The following is a 21,516-nucleotide window of genomic DNA, read 5'->3' as shown; positions in this document are numbered from 1 at the left end:
TATATAGAGCTTTAAATATTTCTAATTTACATTCTTCCGTAAAAGTGAGGGAGGAGTTACGCGCGCGCGACAATTAAACCTGAAATTTTGGCGCAGTCTGGAAATCGATGGCTCTTTTTTCCGGCACAGGAAGGCTAAAAAAGCTAAAAGGAAAGTTGGTGCGTATTTTCCTTCCGAAAGAAAGATAAGGGACGGGAGTTTTCTTGTCGGCGACGGACACTATTACACGCATCACCGAAACCAATGCCCCCGCTGCTGCTGCAGCATTCCACTGGATTTTCGAAGGAAGCAGCTGCCTCGCAAAGTCACTTTTAGCCTGGGCACAAAAATGCACTCTCGCACGCCAAATCTAAGCTCGCGTCTCTGGAATGATTGTTTATCGGACGACCAATACCTGTGTGTATCCAACGTGTGTTTTTCCACCAAACAGCCAGTCTCTCACGTCGGATTTCGCTCATGGCTCGAGCGCGCTTCTTCGCGCAAGATTACGGCTATTTCGATTGGCAAAACCGAGCGCGCGCGCGAAACAGGAAGAAAACAACACGGAGACACACAGAATAGCGCCGCGAGATGAGATTGGATGGAGAAAAGTGCATGTCGCGCGCTAGGAAAAAGTTTAAAATGGAAGCGTCTCGTGTTCACCGCGAGAGCTGCCCCCGCCGTTGGATCTCCCTCCCCGGCTCGAGACTTACTCGGCGAGTGAAAACGATTTAGCTTCTCGAGTTTTTCAAGAAAATAGTTCAAGATAAACTACCCCTCCGACACGTCACCGACGAAGTGCCGTCGTTGCTCTGTGCCCCCCCCCCCCCACACACACACACAGAGCCATCGGCAGCACCTCGACAACGCAAACGGAGCTGGGGCCAAGCTGCGATGGAGATGCTTGTCCTCGCCTTCTTCTCGTATCGCCGCATACAAGGGCCAGTCTCTCATTCTTCTTCCGCGCGCCGCTCATTTCCTCTCTCTCTCTCTCTCTTTCTTCGCGTGGCCCATGCCTTTTTTTTTCTCCACCCCAACACCTGGCTCGTTGTATTTTCTTTCCGCGCGCCTTCCTTCCTTGGGATATCTCTGCTTTTTTCGCTTTTCTTTCTTCTCCGATACATGAAGTAATTCAAGAATCGAGCTTCATTTCTTTGTTTACAAACAGTCCTCTCGAGTGCACCGAATCGTTATTGAATTTCATGTAATTGCAGACCTATCGTTCCATTTGAAAACAATAGGAAAGCTCACTGTTGATAATTAAATTGATTCAATTGATAATTAAACTGCGAGCGATAACTAAAAATGGCAGTGAGGTAGAAATTTCATTGATCAATGAACCGTTGAAATGTATTATGCGTCATTAATTGCATCAAATAAATATTCCAACAAATCATTGCTCGGGAATATTAATGTTGGAAGGTAAAAATGCAATGTAATCACGTACGAAGGCATTAGCGTTTGGAGTTTAATAGAGTTTCGAGAGAGACAGAGAGATACGGAGTATATTCGAAATGAAATGTGTATACGATGAAAGCCGAGTTGGCAGACAAGTACAGAGAGAGAAAGGGAGGGCGAGATCGGTTAGAGAGCTTTTACCATTGCATTCGGCGCGCGTGCATAACTTTGGCTAGTATAGCAGACTGAAGAAAAGCTAGAAGCACAGTAGTAACGCATCTGTGGGGGCTTCATTTACCCAATGAGTTACATGAGAAATCTAGGTGAAGCTAGAGAGAGTGAGAGAGGGTGGTGTTGTATGCGTGTGTGTGTGTGTGTGTCTGATCGAGTGGCCGAGTCGAGCTACTGGCAGCAGGAAATCTCGATTGTGTAAGTGCTTGCGCAGCAGCAGAAGCGGGGAAACGCAGTTGGCGTGCGTCTTAATTTATACGTCCAGCGGCGAGAAGGAGAGGGACTATAATTAGCGCTGAATCTCGTGCCGCGCGGCTGATATAGCGCCTGCGAGCCCATAAAGCAGAGCAGCTGCTCTCTTTCTCGATCTCTTGATACAGCCTGCGCACATTTGCACATTAGCGAGAAAGAGGGACTTGCGAAATTTTATCGCCAACTGCGGAAGTCCGGAGCCCGCAGCCACCCCAGCTGTTCTCGGCCTCTGAGCGCAGCGACGGTGTCTCGCGCGAGGTGTCGCTGTTATAAACGAGCTGCATCCTCGCCATTAGGATAATTTATCACGGCCCCGAGCTCTACCCTGCTCCCTAAATGCTGACGTAACAACTGCACCTACTTTCCCGGCGAAACAGAGCTACATTCTGCGCCATTTCCAAATTTCTGTCCGTCGGTCGCGGCGATTAATCTCTCTGCTGTCGCTCAACAAAAATGAGGGAGTCTCGGCGCCGTCGAACGACAATATCACTGCGAGCACGCAATGCAATTATTGGCGTATCGCAGGCCGCGAGTATACAATACAATAGAGTTAGCTCGCGAGCGAGTTTGCGCACTTATCGGGCGAATTCAGGACTGTCTCCCCGAGCGCGTATATTAGCGCACGGCACGGGCCAACACGGAAATCAGATAGCAGGCAATTTATACGAACGCGGCTGTGTGCGTGCGCGGCTACTAGCTTTCTCGTTTGGCTCCTTGCTGCACATCCATTAATGCAAAGAGCTGGCTACCGGTCAGACTATTGCAATAATCACGCGGTTGCGATTGGTCAGACGCATCTTTTGATGCTTTGACATTGTGGTGGTGGGTGGGGGTGGGGGCTGGAGGCGCCGCGCCTCGCACCTCGCGCATCGAAAATTGATGCCGCCGCAATTAGGCGGCTCGTTCGCGGCAGTTTGGTGCTTCCGGTTAATTGCATAATACTTCAACTTGATAACAAGTTAGTTTACGAGGCTCGAGACCAACTTCCTTGCCGAGTGTCGCGCTGCCGTGCAACAGCGCTCAGCCGCCGCCAGGCATTTCCGAGTCCTCGTGGCCCCTCCGCTCTGTATAAATGTATACGCGCGCGCGCGCGCGTGCAGCGCCGCAACTACTGTCGGAAGCTTTGCCGTTGCTGTCTTTTTCCTTAACTTGCTCCGTTTTTAACTGCGTTGGCTGTGCACGCGACTAATTGCGTGTACACGCGTACATATAGCTGGTTATTTGTCAGGCCAAAGCACTCAACCTCGATTTACAGCCCTTATAAAATTACAAGAGTTCCATCTCTCTCTCTCTCTCTCTCTCTCTCTCTCTCTCTCTCTCTCTCTCTCTCTCTCTCTCTCTCTCTCTCTCTCTCTCTCTTCGAATCACGGTGTGCGCGAGCTCATTCCTCTGGCTTTCCCGACTTCCGCTTCATTACTTCTTGCTGCCGCCACCGCCGCTGCAACCCCCTCCTTTGTTCGCGTCAGTTCGAATGACTTCGGATAGTGTTACTCAGCCGCTCTACGTTCTCTGATTGACGCTGATTCCTCTGGCGGAATGTGTTTCTTGTAGCCTGCGCTATTGGCTGTTTTTACGGCATTGTAGGGCAGCTAGGCTAATTCATTAAAATGCATCAATGGGCACAAGTGATAACCGTTCTGCTGGGATTTTATCGTTGAAAGTTTTAATTGAAACAAACGCGAATGATGTCGAGAGCTCCGCCCGGGAGTGATAGCAGCGATAAGAATAGTATCGTATCTGGCAACACACAGAGCAGTGCTTTCTCTTGATTGCTTCTTGCGTTCGCCTGCTATAGGTAGCAGTCGTCAGGGGCCCGACGTATTTCAGCGAAGCGCGAGGTCGTCAAGTTGTTAAGTGACCGCTGCTGCTTGCAGGTTTGGACACACTTTTGTATCTCGCCGGCGAGTTTTCGCCGAGAGCTTACCTTAAAGATTCATTAATCTCGCGCGAGCTCGGCAGAGCGAACAAAACGAAGGAAGCGTTTAAAAACTTGATAGCCGAATAATCGCATTATGAAACGCGTGGAATATGCAGGGCACGTCTCTTTTTCAAAGCTCATTATCTCACATGGAGCGTAGAGGTCGTAAAGCTAGAAATGAAGAGGACTGAGAGGCAGGCGAGGCAAGAAAAAACAATAAAGCGGTAATTTAATTTTTAATCAAGAGGAACACGTACGCCCGAGCCCTGCTAGCAATAAGTTCTCGTCGACAATTCTCATTCTGCCTTCAGTTGTTTCAACAACTGCGCTTTTTAAATGACAGCGCGCGAGCGATGCTCATTAGCCGCGCGGGCGCGGACAAAGGGCGCTCGCGCGTTTATTTGCCGAGTCGTTGAAGCGCGCCGATGGAAAGGAACCGTGACAGAAAAGAGCGCGGCACCGGGGAGAATTAGCGAATTCTCAGCGGCCAGGCCGTGCGAATGTCCTCAAAGCGACAGAGTGAAAGAGAGAGAGAAAGAGAGAGAGAGAGATAGCTAGCTCGTTAATTCTATCCAACGAATTTCAAGTGGGGCTGCTCTCGCTGGCCAGGTTTTTGCCCGCGCTTTCGCTCTCGGCCCGCCAAATCCATTAGCTGCTTGGCCTATCGCAAGACAAAGTGCGAAGCCACGCTCGCCAGAGCAAGTAGTAGAGCTCAGCGTGCGTGGCGACGAGGGCTCGGTTAGCGCGTTCAAAGCGAAGGCATCTCCGCGTCGCTGCGCGCATCAGCAACGGTAAACTGATAAGGGCGAGGCCGCGCACGCGATTTCGCGCTGCTGCTCGCCTTTCGACCGCTGCCGTGCCGCTATCGCTGCTACTGCGACCTGCGCCCTGCGCCCGCACTCGAATCAAACTAGTTTCGACTTTCAAATGCGCTCGCCGCTGACCTTTCTCTATCCCGCGCGTTTTTGCATGCGGCCCTTCTCGTTTCGCCGCCAGCACAATGCCACTCGGCAAATGGCCCACAGCAGCAGTAGCAGCAGCAGCAGCAGCAACGGCGGCGGATTGGCCTAAACCCGGCTCTCTTTCCTTTACCGCACCGACCTTTCCGCGCGCCAGCCTGGTAATTTGACTTTGACTTTTTCGAGAACCACTTCGTTTGAGTGCGCACGCCTTCTCCTCCTCCCTTCGACCCGACTCTCTTCGCCAGCTACTGCTGTTTGCCTTTCAAATGCGCTCCGCCAATTTTTGCCTGCTCGGCGAAATATTTCGATGGCGTTATTAGGCAAATCTTATTCAGCATCCAGTTCGGCGCGCACGCGCGCGCGCCTCGCCCCTTTGTTGTCATAACAGCGAGTCTCCTTTTTTTCTTGTTGTTTGGCTTCGCAATTTCCCTCAGCCGCAACTGCGAGGGCTTTCCGAAGATTAATAATTGACAATGAAATATCGCAGTGGACCGATCGTGCAGTCAAATCAACGCGCACCTGAGCGTTAATAATTCCGGACACGGCTATTTGGAAGTCAGTCAAGCGGCAGACAAACTTGCAAATTATTCAAGAGCGAGACAAAATATATACGCGGGCATGATCCATTGGCTTGGACAAGCTCGCAGGTGAACGTGGCCGCCGACAAGCATCTAAGAGGAGCGTCGTCTTTCCAAGCGAGCGGCCTCTGTACGAGTGCGGAGTCTCCCAATTTGATATTCGATATTTGATGTCAGCTTCAGCCCCGTTTCGCTCACCGTATCCTCGATCTGCTCGTCCGTGAGCGGCGTTGCTCCTGCCAATAAAAACTTTCGGTCGTTATCACTGCTCATGCCCGGCAAATGACTCACTGCATATCGATGCTTGGGTCGCGTATTATTAACGTTACATGTGCTTTTATCGAATTATCGGAGATGGCCTGTAATTTTGTGCCGAAGCCAATCCTGCCCGCGGACCGAGAGCCACTCTCGTCGAGATAAAAGCCCGATCGACCAGAGGTCCAATTCGAAAATTCAGATTTTGCCGACTCGGATTCATTCCGCAACTGAAATGCTCTAGGATATCTAATTGGAAAGTTTTTGAGTGTTCAACACTCTCGTCGACTTTATTATTCGACGCACGAGTCAATATAACCAGAGTGTCGAGTTAAGCTGAGTGAGGTTTCTTCTTCTTCTTCTACGTTTTTTTTTTTTCGTTTTCTTCGTCGAGAGGCTTGGAGTTAATGAAAGCCACTGAGTATATTTCGGACCGCTGGAAGCTAAATGGAAAAACAATTAGCGAATGAAAGCCGTGGCAAGAAGGGCTAAGTGAAAACGAGCAAAATATACACCGATGCTCAAAAAAGGTTCAAGTGAGCGTGCTTCAAGCTAAAAGGAAGACATATTCCAGGCGTAAGAGAGAATTTACGGAGAAATGCATAAAGTTCGGGATACGATACGCGCGTTTGCGTACCCTTATCCGAGCTCATTTTTAGTGGCAAAAAAAGAAGAAAGAAAAAAAGGACAGGCGCAGAGGGGAGAAAGAAGCAAGGAATCGTGGAAAGAGAAGCAGCAGCAGCAGCAGCAGCAGCTGGCCAATGCCTCCTGTACAAGCGGACAAAGAAGAATCAACGTCGGTGCGCTAGTGCGCGTGCAGATTTCACGGCAGTTTATATTTTCATTAGACCTCGCTCTCTTTCTCTCTTTTATTTTGCCTCCGCAGCGTCGTTGTATGTAGCTTTCATCCCTCTCCCGTCTTTCGTCTCTCTCTCTCTCCCTCCCTCCCTTTCGCGTGCCTCTATTATTAGACACGCGTTTCTTTTTCTTCCCGGGCAAATTGTCGCAAGTATATCGCGGACGTCAATAAAGCAAGGACAAATAAAAAAAAACGTAAAAGACATAAACAAACGAGCATTATCCAGCGCGGATAGCAGCCTCATCTATATTCGCCGGAAGCAGGCCCCTTTTTTCCGCTGAATTTGCGAACGCGAGTTTGGCGGAACGCCCGAAGAATGATGCGGAATAAATGGACGAACAAATGATTCTCTGGAAGCGCGCGTGTCACGTAGGGTTACACGTATATCTACGTAGGACGGGCAGCCAATCTTTCTTGCTCTCTCGCTGGCAGACTGGCGATCAGCCGTCTTAGGTGCAGGTTATGAGCTAGCAGTTTGAAATACGAGCAGCCACGCGTGGCGTAATTGATAAGGTGGATCTAACGATAATTCAGCTGCCGATGTTATCTCTCGCGAAGACATGGGCGCACGTAATATACAGCTATATAGAGCTCTGGACTGTCATTAATGCCTTAACACATCTGGCCAATGTATATCACGCTTACAGAAACATACATACAGAGAGCAAAGGAGATCGATCTCGCGCTTTCCTCCTTTTTTCTGTGCTTTATCGCACGCGGACTTTTTCTTCTTCGTTTTCCGCTCTACGATGATGTATATTTCTTCTCTCTCTCTCTCTCTCTCTCTCTCTCTCTCTCTCTCTCTCTCTCTTTCTCGGCCACCACCGCCGCCGCCACGATATTGATAAAGCTACGTCCTGGGCGATGCTTCGTTTCCTGAAAAAAACGAGCATAGACAGACATTGTACAGCCCAGCGAGAACTTTCTTCTTCTTCTCTTTCAAAACTATGTATTTTTCATGTATATCGATACGTAGACAGCAGAGCAAAGACGAACAAGGTCCCTCGCGATCGCCTTCAATTTTCTTTCTCGTGGCTTTTTGTGCACGCGCGGCTTTTGTTTATCCGAGCGAAACCAGAGCTTTTTGTTCGCGCTTTCCGGGAAAGACTGCATAAGCCTTTAGTTCCGGCAAAAACATTGGATAGGCAGCTTCTAAGCTCTGGGCATGGCAACTTGACTTGAGTGACTTTTACAAAGCACGACATCGTCGCTGATTAATTATTCGCCGAGAACCTGAACCCTCGTCCGCAAAAGGATGACGATGAAAATTTTATTAGCCAGTTGAGTCTTCGCCCCGTGGTAAATATTTCAGCTCTCGCAGCGGCTACGGCGCCGGGAATATACGCCAGCGGTAAGAATGCAAGTCATTATTACGCAGTTGATCATCGGCAATGAATTCCTTTTAATTATTCGAGGCTGCTCGTCGTTACGGCAAGCGGAATTTATGTCTGCTGAGTCTATATCAGTTCATGAAACTCCATGGCCCCTCGAGGCGAAGTTACTGCGAAGAACGGCGAGTAAACCAAGTATACCGGTCGTTAGCGGTTCGCTCGGAGTTGAGGAGGGTGCAACGTATTTTAAAATTTCGATGGAAAATCGCCTCGGCCGAGGGAAGGCAGGGAAAAGAAAAAATACGACGATCCTCCGCACCGACATTGTTCTCCAAGCTCTCAAAATGAATGTATCCAAAAGAGAGACACGAACAAAGTGGCAAGACAAAAGGGACCTGGAGCTAACTCAGTTAAAAGTGCACCGAGATTGTAGCGTCCGCCAACCTACCCTTTCTCCTCTCCTCCATCGCGCAAATAACTTTTCGAGGGGAGATTCCAATTAAGCTGCGCTCGCTACTCGCAAGACGTACTCTTTTTCCTCTGTCTTTGCTTGGAATAGCAGGCGCTTGGCAAAACTGCACATTGCACATACCTCGCGAGATTATCAGATGCGCCCAGCAAAAAAATCTCGAGGCGTATTAATTTCGCGATCTGCCTCCAGCTTTGAGAGAGAGAGAGAGAAAATGTAATTTTTAAACGGTAGCTCGAGATTTTCCGTGTGCTTTATAGCCGTCCACGCAGCTTCGCTGCTAATATGTCTAATGAAAAATTTTCGACTCGCGAAGACTAGCACTACTCTCTCTTTGCTGACTCTTTTTCTCGCCGACGTTAAGCGCGCTGCACTACTCTCTCGGATCCCGCCTCTCTTTGATGAACTTTCAGCGCGAGAACGTTGAGTGCTTTTCATATTAAAATTCATACCTGCACATTGAACTTAATCGCAGGCTAGATTATTGCAAGCTGTTAATTAATTTGTTTGTTTGAGCGTGAAAATTTCTCAAGAATGATAAATCTTTGTCTCTTTGACGAGTAAAGAGAGAGAGAGAGAGAGAGAGAGAGAGAGAGAGAGAGAGAGAGATGCAAAATCCCGCCGACTTATTCCATTAGGCTAAATCTCCGTCCGGCCGGGCAAATGCAAAATCCGATCGTCGACTACCCCTGGTTGAAATGTTGACCGCTTAACTTATCTCTCTGTGTGTGAGTGTATGTGTGTATATTTGGGTGACGCTCACCTGCAAAATTAATCGTAATACCACTGTGCGCAGGCTGTGTACTCAATATACGTTCTAAAGAGCTTCGCGCGTAAACCGCCGACGGTATATGTACTGACGAACGAGCGGCCGAGCTGTGCAGCATAAAGCTCGCCTACATTTCATCGCTGAGGGGGTTTGCTTCATAGCAAAATGGGCTCAAGTCAAGTGCATCGCGTATTAATTCTTAGTGTCATTATATCCTAGGATAATTAGAGCCGCGTCAATTCGGTCTGTCTATTCAGCCAGTAACACTTGCAGCACCGTCGATGCCAAGCCGCCACGACAGACAGACAGATAGAGAGAAAGAGAGAAAGAGAGAGAGAGCGCGACGCTACTGCTGAGCATCGATTACGTGCCAGGGCCTCGGGGACAGCAGCATCACTAGACAAAGCGCCACCTTCGTCGGGCTATCGGCAGGACAGAAAAAAGCAGCCAAGCTCAGGCAATGAAACTAAACGACTATACCACAGCTCTTTTTGTTGTCACTCATTCATAAGCTGCTAGCCAAATAAAGCTGCAGAATATTTAAAAATGACTTGGCATTAAGCGAAGTAGATGAGAGCGAACAAGACTAGGGATTAAGATGCATAAGAGGGATAGAGCGAATGGTCGAAATAAGTTCAAGAAAAGCTCGTCTCTAGAGGATGGAAATGGTATAAACTTTATTTAAGCAGATTAGAGAGCCGTACGATTTTTGCTAGATAAAGGCCAAGAAGGAGATTCTAGTGCAGGGCTAATGCTCCCTCTCGTGCTACAGATATACATGCATGTGTAGCTTGTAAGCATGTGAGCATGGGGTACAGGCTCGAACTCTCTCTCTCTCTCTCTCTCTCTCTCTCTCTGTTACCTCGATGCAATTACGGAGTCCGCGATTTGCTTTGCGGAGCCTGCCTCGCTCGCAGTATACATAGAACTCTAGCGAAAGCCACTCAAGGAATTTACCCGAGCCAATTATGTACTATCTGCGTTATCGCTTTATTACACTCCTCGTTTCCTACTTCGACCTTTTGCCGTCCGCCCTTTTCTTGCTTCGTGCGAGTGGACGCCGACGATTGAATTTTCCAAAAGTAATTGCTATTTGTGGCTGTAATACTGTTGCTTTTATTTTTTCAATTTCAATTTCCCACTGTTCTTGTAATCCAGCGTCGAGCCACAACGATTTGTTTGTCGCTTTTGCAAAGCGCGGCCGAGCGAGCAAGTGGTTTTCCGCATCCAAAGTCCAATTTATATTTTGAAGATCCGCGTATTATACGCGTAACAGATACGTGAACCGCGCTATCGATAAACCGTAAATGATACCCCCGACCCTGTCCCTCGCGCTCTCTCGGCGGAGGCTATCAATTTCCAGCTCCCAAACTGAAATACTGCCGCATAGCTGATCTCGTAACTCCCCTCGCCCTCTCGCGTATAACGGTGCACGCGGCTTGCGACGCTCGTTCGAGTGGACTTTCGCTCGCTCGACCTGACTAATGACTGGTTTTTGCAGAGGACGAGAACGCCATGGTGCAGGGAGTCATGACGGAGGACGGCCTGCTGGATGGCAGCGTGGTGACCAATCTCGAGGAGTACTACATTGAACCGGCCAGCAGATATGTGTCCGCCGACGAGGATACCTCGCCGCCATATCACACGATCGCTTATCGTACCAGTGACGTTGAAAAGCCGCCTCAACCCACTCGCTGTCCAAGCCAAAAATTCAAGGATGGCAAGCGTAACGAGGCTCTCAGGAGGCAAGTCGCTCTGACTATTTTAGTGTTAGGGAAATTACCACTTTCAATGTCGCTCGTACGGACTTTTCTCCAAATAGACGCGACTCGTAGTGTCTGCATCTTTCAACATTCCAATTTTCAAATGTTTTCAACACTTACGCTCTATTTCAACTTTATTTAGTTTAATAAGAAATCAGTAACTTGTAGAAACCTAGTAGTAGCTCGATAATTAAGTAACAGCTATAGAAGCTCAAATAGATTTGGTTGTTCAATTTTGACAGAAGCGTTTGGAAACAACGGCTTGCAATATAAAACAAAACCTAACGTACTTGAATAGCCGACGCCAAGAAAATTAAGAAAATTACTGTGGCGAAGTAGCTTAAGCCTAAAAAATATACGATGATTATTAAATCACTCAGATAATCGAGCTTGAATGGATAAATAATCAGTTTGCTTGTTTTCGTACTATCCTGTAATTTTATTATTTCGGTACGCCGTGAGACGCGGAGAAGCCAATGAAATTAAACGTGTTAATAATACGCTTCATTGGAGCCGCTGCGCGCTCGCTCAATCGATTAATTACGAGCTTTTATACGCAATAGTGTGATTACCGAGCTACTTGGTTTCCCGCGTCTCGCTAAAAATTAATTAGCAGGCTCGCGGCGCATCGCGCGCCCCAGAATTTACGCCAACAGCAATAACGTTTCTCATTAACGCTGCCACTTCCACCCATCTCCCAATTTTCCAATTTTGATCGAGGCGCGCCCTTTCAAATCACCGCGTACATTCTTTATCGTTTGATTAGTACGAGGATAATCGATAGATTGTTCGAGTATTGAGCGCAATTAAGAAAGATAAAACGGATTTAACGAAAGAGAAAGAGAGAAAGAGAGAACGGCACGGTAGGGTCGGTGATCGGTATAGCCGTTTCATCAACATTAGGTCTGCGCAGAGAGGGCGGTTAATCGAGCAGAGCAATGCCTTTGAGAGTGAGTTTTGTTATCGTCGTGTCACGGCGCCACAGCGTTGGGCTTTATCCAAGCCCGGCCAATCGAGATAACTTGTTTGTCGATTCTTGTGCCGCTGCCTGGCTCCACACTAACGTTTCCCCTCGCTCTTGAAACGCAATAGGCTTGGCTCGTCAAACGATACGGCGCAGCAGCCGTTCTACGAGCATTTGCTGGACAACGAGGTTCGATTGTACGGCGGCTTCTACTCCAAGGAGCCCGAGCTCGACGACGCCAGTCTTCCCAAAAGGGACACCTACACGGATTATCTCAACAGGTACGTAATAGCCAGAAGATACTCGTCAGCTTATCTCTATGTATCCGTTCTGCTACATTTGCTACGCGAGTTCAATCCACTCTCTAAGTACTATTTGTATCCGTTCGATCAGACTCACGCCAGCTGACTTTCCGACGTGCAGCTGTTTCATTGCACTTCTGGCTCCTTTAATCTTGTGTTATACAAACTTTTCATACGAATATGCGCCACTTGCGAGCTTTTCAATAAATTAATAATTATAAAATAATGCTATACCGGTACGATGCTTGATTTTTTACTTTCGAATTTTTTGTTGTGTTTTGTTTAATTAATCAGTAATGAAAATACGCACACAGTTTGAACTGTTTCCGCTTGAACGTTCTCTCAAATATCTTTCGTTCGTTATTTAAATTTGTATTTTTCGGCTTTTAAAATGAACAGCGCGCGGATGCGCGTCCGAACGTATGTTGTCGTAACAAGCAACGAATTCGTTAGAGCACGTCGAGTGCTTTTATTTATTTTCTCTCTTTATTTACTTTTTTTAGAAAAAATAAAAACCAATTAACGGGCGCCACGAGCACAGAAAACTTGCAAACAGTTAAATTACGCTCGATTTCCTATTCCGGGGTGGCTAAACGAAACAGGCCAAAGAGGGAGAAAAAGAGAGAAAGAGGGAGAGTCGAAAGCAGTTGGACGGTAAAAAAAAAAGGAGAAAAAAAAAACAGAGAGGCGTGGGAGCGCAACGGGTTGCTAGTGCGTTTAAACCGCAGAGTCCGAGAGCAATTTTTCTTCGCTCGTAAACAAAACTCCCTCGTAGGGTATCCTCTACCGGGCGCCCGTGCGTGCCGGCAGAAAAAAAGAAATAGTGACGCGAAAATTAACGAGTGGAGAATCCAGGACCATGCATAACGCGCTTCCCACCGCCCCTGCCCCTCTAGCCGGGTGTGAAAATCCGCTAATTGAAAAGCCGCTGGCGTAAACACGGTCCGATAAAATCAGAGGGAGTTCGGTGGTGACACGTTGACGGCGGTCGTTGTTACAGATTGTACCAGGGCCGCTTGGTGTCGCATCTGCACAAGCGGGCGACCGTCGACCCACGAAAGACCACTTGCATGCTCTATCTGCAGGCCGATCACCAGTTCTTCGCGCGATACGGCACGGAGGAGGCCTGCATCGAAGTTATGACCAGGCACGTGCAGAAAGTCAACTCCATTTACAAGCACACAGGTGGGTATTAGCTTCGTTACGAGTCTCTTCTCGCTTATCATCCCCCTCGCCCGCACTTAGCCAATGCAAATCCGCCATTCCTGTAGCCAGCCATTTCGCACTTTGTCGTTAACGACTTTCCGATCCTTCTCTCCGCCGCGCTTACGGCCGGACTAACTTTCCAATGACTCGCAAAACTACGTGTTTCCCTAACTCCGCGTAAACATCATGCATTATTATCCGACGACAAAGTCCTACCCTTGCCTCCTTTCCTTCACCCTCTTCCCCCCGCAGTCACGTTGAATATTCAGTTTCAGATAATTGGATTTCAATTCTGTTGTAATTACTTGCAGGAATTAATTATCGACTAAGCCCGGCATCGTTTCAACCGGATATTCTCCGATCATCATTATTCTTTTCTGTTTGCGCTCGCGCATTTTTTTTCCGACATTTGAAATCTCGAGTTAGTGCCGGTGTCGCGCGTCGCCAGATAAATCTTTCACTTTTAAACCAAAAGCGCTGAGTGCCTTAATCAACAGCAATCGTGGGAAATTTACGCGGCGTGTGAAGGCATTCTGTCAAATAAAATGTTTCCACCGTCGTGGAATTTACGGCGAATCGCATCGTAATATCCGACAATGGCACGAAAGAGCATGGAGCAGAAAAAAAAAACTTAGTAGGGAAAAAGCACTCTAGGTAATAAACTCGTTCGATCTCCATTTTTACGACGTGCATCAAGAAAAAAAAAGACAAGAGAGCGGAACGACAACTGTTTCATTCGATTACGGAAGTTTCGAATCGTGATAGATTGACAGATCGAAAGAACCGGAAGCTACTACTGGCAAATACGGAATTTGCTTTTCGACTGCGCGCTCTCGTATTCGCGCGAGCGTGAGGTACGAAGTGAAAAGGCGTACACCTGAAATTTCGCAGGTGCACTCTGCCTGGCGATCGGCTTGAGGCTTTATGTAGATGCGGAATAGCGTCGGTTGAGCAAAAAGCTGCCGCTCGCTTGCTTTTGTTACTTTGCTCGACTCTCGGCGGAATAATAATTTCCTCGTGGCGCTCTCCGTTCCGCCGAGCGAGCTACTATTTTTCATTTTCCAACGTTACGAATGGCATCATATCGCAACTGAAGCTAATTTCAAACCCTTTTTCTCAACGCAATCGCTAATTGCATCAGTATTCTGTTAATCCGTTAGTTCAAGTTGTTCTATTGTCCGTCTGTCGAGGAAAATTTTCTTTGCTTATTTAATCGGCATCCAAGAATAGCCTCGCTCTCCACTGCCAGATAAACCTTTAACTCGCGGCGGCTTTCTGGTTACGGTTGCGCGTTGTATATTACAAATAATTATACGGGGTGACACGTTTGCAAGGACAATTCTTTTGTCATGCATTTTAAATCAATCGTAAAGTCAGTGAAGCGCAAGGCGATAAAACCAACGGCGCTTGCGTGGAATGGAGAAGACGGTCAACGAAGAAGCGAATGTAGCTGGAAATGATAAAATTAGAAAAAGAGTCCAGCGGTGGACAGAGAGAGAGAGAGAGAGAGGAGAGAGAGAGAGAGAGAGAGAGAGAGAGAGAGAGAGAGAGAGAGAGAGAGAGAGAGGAGAGAGAGAGAGAGAGAGAGAGAGAGACAGAGACAGAGAGAGAGAAGGAAGAGGATTAATCGGGGAAAAGCTCGACGACGGGGGGTTGGGAAAACCGAGCGCGGCAATTAGTGGAGCTAAGTTTTGTCCCCCTCCCTGTCCCCGAGGAGGATCGCGTCGGTGCGTTCGCCATTGGCCAGCGGCTAACTGCTTTATCTCTTGCCTCTGTCCCTCTGCCGCTCGATTCCTTCGTGTTTTATCAATCTACCCCCTGTGTGTACTCTCCGTACGGCGAGCCTTACTGTCCGCCGATTTGAGAGGGAGAGAGAGAGAGAGAGAGAGCCGCTGCTGCGGCGTGTCCCGCTGCGAGCTACAAACTTTTCCTCGCTTGAGGCTCCTCGCCCAATATATGTGGTGTATATATATATATAGCCGGCGGGGCTTTTTCAAAGTTTTTAAGTGCTCGGCAGCTTTCACTGTGGCACAGAGAAAAAAGGAACAGGCCAAAGACGGGGAAAACCAAGTCTTGGCCAAATTATTGGCTGGATAATCAATTTTACGTCGCGCGGAAATCAGTGTAAAGTTGTGCCGCGCCGGCAGCAGCAGCAGCAGCAGCAGCAGCAGATAACTAATCCAATTATGTTTTATCTGACTTTGAAACACCTTTTAGACGTTATTTCTCGCGCGCAAGCTGTCTACGGGCGTTTTAACTTCTTATCGAGCACCATTACGCTTTAATCAACGAAACGCTTTGTATTTGGCCTCTCCTGAGCGTCGAATGATTTCGCTTCCGCTATACCGACAAACAGCATTACAGTCCATGTAGCAATAAAGAAAATCCGCGCGCAAGCGTGCTTCACTACTGCTAATAAAAAGCAATGTGTTCGTTATATTTTTCAGACTTTAATCAAGACGGCCGACCAGACAATATAAGTTTCATGATAAAGCGAGTGAAGGTGCACAGCGGCGATGCTCTGCGAGACCCCAACTACAGGTTCCCCGGCAACTATGGCGTCGAGAAATACCTCGAGCTCTTTTCCGGTGAGTAGAGCCCGACAACGAACGAGAGAGGCGCTTATGAATGGCGTTGGGAATGCAGCGCGCAACTCGAATAGTTGAAATAGTCGCGCGCTAATGTTGAAGCAACTAAAATTTGAGCTTGCTTTGCGGCCCACCGCGCAATATACATAGAGCGGCGCGTGGCAACGCCTCGCCTCCATAATTAACTGCCAGATTCCAGATTCGTTTTAAGCTCTCGCAGCGCGCGCCCAGCGGACCTCGGCTCACCTTGGTCACTTCGCGACGGCGCCATTATTTACGCGGCTACGCGAGCCCTCGTTACAACTATTTTCCAAGCCAGTTGCGACGAACAGCCGAGCGTCGCAGCTGTGAATTACGCCCGCCGTCGCGTCTCCTCTCCAGACAGGTAGATTGATTTTCAGAATGATCCGTTGTCGCGCGGCGAACGCGCATCATTAACAAAGAAACATCGATATACGACAGCCAGTCCCCCTTTTTAATATCCGACAAGTTGTTGGCCGATGTTTGACCCTCTCGCGCAACATACACAACGTACACAGGCGAGCGATATTCACAGAGAGGATACTCGAAATTGGCTTTTGCAAACAGCGTATCATCCAATATACATGCTACGCAGCGCGGTGCAATGTGCCCGGGGCAATCGGAAAGTACAATAAAAGTAAGAGAAATCAAATGGATAGATCGTTCGCTAGACTGTTTGCTTACGTGCGAGAGCTGTCGGTCTGTTTATTGCTTTCCAGTGCAGTTGCTCGCTCGGCCGCCGACGCCGTGGCGATTCAGGTAGGACGATTCGATTGCAGAAGCGCGCGCCGCAACGCTGCTGGGAGTAGGTAAGCCGCGCGAAAGAGAAAGACCAGCGAGGGGCTGCGGCGGCAGCAGCACGCTTCGCGAGCAAAGGGCCGAAAAGCCCGCTTGTATTACGAACGTGATGGGAATGCGCACGAGCTCGCGGGGCCGCGTCTCGCTGCCGTTGTATGTGGCGACGGGCCTGTAAACGCTGTGGGGAAAGACGCTCGTCTTGGACCGCTAACTTCTCTCCGCCGGCCGCAGCCGAAACAAAGGCGAGCGCGGAGTCAAACAGCGCGCGGCTCGCTCCCGATGTATATTTACGGCTCTTCGGACGCGCATACACGTACGCGCGCATACGCGATGCTCGCCCCGTTCCCCGGCGCTGCTGCTACAAGTCCCCTGGGGATCTCGCGGAATGTCGTAAACTTGCGGCATTTTTCTAGCATTCCCCCGTCGCATCGACCAAAAACTACGCGCAAATTCAACTTTCATATTGGAAACTTTTATTGCCGCACGCCTGACCGAACTCGCTTGTCTCTACTTGAGCGCAGGCGCCCACTTGTATTTTGATTTATCGAAAGGCTCACTCTCAAGCGCCGGACGTGCTTTTTTTCCGGATAAATCCGTCACCGAGTGCCAGCGAGGAAGACGAATAAGTCATACAATATTAGGATCGACACGTGTGTACAACAGCTCAGGCCAAACAGAAGTAAGAAATGGAAAAGAGGCTGAGGCTGAATTCCCCGGCGGCAAACATTTCTCATTATTGACGGCTGACCGGGCCAGAGCAGAAGCAGAAGCTCGCGGCGGCGGTGGCGGCAGAAGCAGCAGCAGCATCGTTCACAAAACTTTGAAATGGAATAAGTTGCTCGTGCTATCTCTTCGATACCGGACAAGCGTGCAAGCGAGCGAGGCGAATAACGTCCTTTGATATTTCCCCGGGGTGACTTATTTTTCCTGCTTGCTCGGCCAAACCTAGCAAAAAAATGTATACATTTCCGTGCTGTCCTGTTATTATTGCGATCTGTCGTTTGCAAGCCTACTTAGCAACGTTTCACAACTGATCGCTTTGGCGAGCTTTGGTCGTGCGTGCTATCGGAAAAATTTGAATATTTCGCGACGGCTGATGGGGCGAGGGGGAGAGGGCGGCGGCTCTTGGCAGAAATACGAGATGAGAGAAAGGAGAGAGAGGGCAAGTGCACGGGATTGGCCGCAAAGAAATGAGATTATTCCGTTTCCGGCGGATTAAGTGTCGGGATAGCGGCCCGCTATGATTGCGATAATGGAATTTTATGACAAGAGCACGAAAGCCGAGGCGAGCGGGGAAAAAAAGTGGAATCTATAGGGACGAGTGAGCAGCCGGAGCAAGTGGCGGAAAGGGGGATATTGGCGCGTATTCATTCCGCCGACGGCGGCGCACGTCTGGGTCGTACGTGTAGCGGCCATTACCGACGTACGTACTTTTCACAAGCCTCGGCGCCTCCTCGAATGCTCCACCGTGTATGTATAGGCGCTCTCTCCTACTTGTCGGGGCTACAGCGATTTTAAGGTTTTTTATCTGTTCTCTTAGCGCCCCCGCTGCTGGAGGAGCGGAGCGCGCGAGAGCTCGCCGGCTCGCGGCAGGTCTAGGCCGTAAAAACTAATGAGGATCGACCTATAAAATCTTTATGGCCGATTTGATAAATTTTTCACTGGCGACTTTTAGGGGCAGCTGCTGCACACTCTATTATTGCTGATTTCGTTAGTGTAAAGTGTTACGCGGGCGCTCTTTTTCCGCAAGACCATAGAGTCGAGAGCGCCGGTGAGACTTAATCGCCCATTTCTACGCCCAACGGTCAACCCATCGAGCGAGTTATGCTACCCTAGCGAGAAAGAAAAGCGCGCCCGAGAGGAAAAAACCGCACCGACGTATATCCCTTGCTCTTATCTCATGTGCGCGCGCGCGCACACACACCTATATCGAGCTTTATAATTCATGAAATACAGCACCTACGTGTAATCTGTACATTAAATTTGGTCGCTTCTTTTTGTAGTCTCTTTATTTTGAAAACTCCCACTCCCTTCTCGTAAAAGTAAATGCTTTCAATTCTTCGGCCACGCAAGAGATACATTCACATTTTCTGACTGCTTTATCTCTTCATTTTATAAGCAATGCCGCTCACGTACTCGCGCCGATATCAATTGTAGTCATAATTTTCTCGATATTCCCCGACATTTTACGAAAGTTTGTTTGGTTGCTCGCGAAGAAAAGCAAGCTTTATTCATAAACGATCGCTGCGTAATGAATAATCGCCGCTCACTTTTTACTGTTCACAGAGGAAGACTACGATGCGTTCTGCCTGGCGTACATGTTCACGTACCGGGACTTTGAGATGGGCACGCTGGGATTGGCTTGGACAGGCGACCTGAAGAACGCCGGCGGAGTCTGCGAGAAGAATGGGGTAAGCCTCTTGTATTCGCGGCTGGTCCTCGTGCAAAGGAGATTGAGTCGGGCTCGATCCGAACCGCGGGTGTGCATCGACGTTACGGCGAACGTCGGAAAGTGGGTTAAAGGAGTGAGCCGAAAAACGCAGTCGGTAACTGCAGGAAATAGCGGCCACGTCCGCAGCCGCGCTTGTGGCAACAGTAGCACGCGCCTGATAAATAGTACACATCTTTTCCACCAGACCATTCATTCTTTTCTTCCGCTCTGCCTTTATCTGGCCGCGATTTCTTTTGTGCCGCTGATCCTGCCGCGCTGCTCCTTTTGTTGCTTGCTCGGATGCACCTCCGCGCGTACGTACGTCCTCTTTGTCTCGCTTTATCTCGATTATTCTTTCTCTCGCGAGCGCCGAGCTTAATGCGTTCTTTCCTTCTTTAATCTCCTTTCCAATTGCCGATGGAACAATTGGACTGGTGAATGCCATTACGGAGCAACGGCGCAGCCGTCCCGCTGGTGTCTGTAATAATTCTGATGCCATTTCACCGGCGTCGCTGGCTGGCGCGGCCGCTCCCGCGGGTAATGCCGCTAACGTCAGATTTGTAGCTGGCTGCTCTCTAATTTCCCAGCGAGTCCCGATTCTGCTTTCGGCGGATGCGCGCCTGCTCGCCTATACTCTGGGGTATTCTGTCTCGTTCGCTCTCCGCCTGCAGTTCCCTCCCTACCCCCCAACAAATTCTGCTCATATTTGCCCTCTGTATTTCAAATTAAACGACCTGTGCAAACGAATTCAATCGTCAACTACATTAATACTGTATTGTTCCTTGCAACGGCTTGTTTGCTCGCGCAATTTACCTTCTTCTCGCGTGCTCGTTAGCTGATGCTCAAACAATAAGTCGCGTCCCGCTCTGCACGAGATAAACGACAAACAAGACATTTTATTCTAGAACCAAGCAGATAATCGGTAAGCGCTTTTTTGCGAGAAAAAAATAAAGCCCAGCCAGACGATAGTAAAGCGCCGGAAAAAGAGCCGACTGCGAGGAAAAGAGATAAAGAGCTCAAGCGAGTGAAGTAAAAAACAAAAAATAAAAAAAAAGAAAAAGAGAGAGCTCAAGCGGGCATTTTGAAGAGCGCGAGGGAAGAAAAAGGGACGGCGAAATGAATAAAGGCGTTGCAGCGTTCAATCGGAATTCGGGCGTGCGGAAGCTGGCAAGAGAAAGGGGGCGAAGGCAATCGAGAGCTTTATAGAGAAAAGAAAGAAGTAAAGTGGAATAGGTGAAAGCAAAGGGCCATAGAAAGCATCCGAGCGCGCGAGGCTTACACGTTGTTACCGCCGCTGCTGCCGCTGCAAATATATGCCCACCGTTCGATCGCACGGCCACGCTCGGCTTACTCGTCAATCCAATGCAGCCCACTCGTCCCCGGCGCGCCGCTGCTTGCTGCTTGCGCTGTGGCTCTTAATTAAGCCCTTTCGCGTGCAACGACCTCTTTTTTTTTTTTTTTTTTCTTTTTTCTTTCGCTGTCGCCCCCAGCTGAATTTACATAAGTCGAGGCTTTGCGATCGCTCAATTTAACGTGTGATGCTCGTTAATTACGACGCTTCCGCAGTTCGCGTCTCTCGACTGTTTATTTATTTTATCATTGGCGGCTTAACGAGATTCTGCTGCGCGCTCGTGTTTGTTGAATTAAAACACGTCTCTAACGAGCGTATGCATTTTTTTTCACGACTCACGTCTACGCTTGGTGGACGAGGAGTTTAAGAATCAGGCTTGCCTTTAGCAAGCTGAAAAATTGGGTTATCGCATAGCCGATAAATTTCGACAAGACTTTTGCAATTGAAACGTTGAGCGCCGTGAGCGCTGTCAAAGAAAATACCTGGAAATAAAAAAATTGTTGAAAAATGGTCGGCTCACAGAGCGAGTTGAAAATTGGACGGTTAAGCATTGAGTGGATTTTGAAATGGGGCTATATGCCGACTAGCGAGCTGTGCCGCTAAGCAAGTCACGTAATTTCTGTTTACAGCATTACAGAGGCAGCATGAAATCTCTGAACACCGGCATAGTGACTTTATTGAACTACGGCAAACACGTGCCACCGGCGGTATCCCACGTGACGCTTGCTCACGAGATTGGCCACAATTTCGGTTCGCCGGTGAGACATAAAAATGCATCTTTTATCGGTAGACAAGCCAAACTCGACTCTTTCTCTCTTGTTGGCGCGCTGGAACACGGTTATTGCTTAAAACAGCGCCGAGCGCAAGCCGACGTAAAAATGAGAGCGAGCGCAATCGCAGGCTGCTAGCCTTTATAGCCGGCAGCCGGGCCACTTTAAGTAGTACGAGCGCGCGTTCGGCCAGGCAATCGTAAAGTCCGTCGGCTGTCTTATCGAAGTCGGGCTCGCGCGCCACGGATAATAACCGTACGTAAGAGCGAATCCTGGCCGAGCAAGAGGAAAGGCAATAAGCTCTGGCAGTGCCCGTTAAGA

At 48.8% G+C, this 21,516-nt stretch overlaps 1 protein-coding gene across 2 annotated transcripts in view; it reads left to right on the top strand.

Moving 5' to 3' along the window:
• Nucleotides 1-21,516, top strand: part of LOC131665234 (disintegrin and metalloproteinase domain-containing protein 10) — a 72,298-nt gene that overhangs the window by 37,267 nt on the left and 13,515 nt on the right. For both annotated transcript variants that reach the window (XM_058936984.1, XM_058936983.1), the window contains 6 exons: nt 10,503-10,746; nt 11,857-12,009; nt 13,031-13,215; nt 15,684-15,824; nt 18,930-19,054; nt 21,055-21,183. In XM_058936984.1, the coding sequence (XP_058792967.1) occupies nt 10,503-10,746; nt 11,857-12,009; nt 13,031-13,215; nt 15,684-15,824; nt 18,930-19,054; nt 21,055-21,183 (977 nt within the window). The remainder of the gene's footprint in view (nt 1-10,502; nt 10,747-11,856; nt 12,010-13,030; nt 13,216-15,683; nt 15,825-18,929; nt 19,055-21,054; nt 21,184-21,516) is intronic.

Source organism: Phymastichus coffea, unplaced genomic scaffold, assembly GCF_024137745.1.
Source record: "Phymastichus coffea isolate CEN01 unplaced genomic scaffold, Cenicafe_Pcof_1.1 PCOF00048, whole genome shotgun sequence".
Lineage (NCBI taxonomy): Eukaryota > Metazoa > Arthropoda > Insecta > Hymenoptera > Eulophidae > Phymastichus > Phymastichus coffea.
The sequence above is the reverse complement of the archived record's forward strand: the minus strand, read 5'-3'. Positions and strand labels throughout refer to the sequence as shown.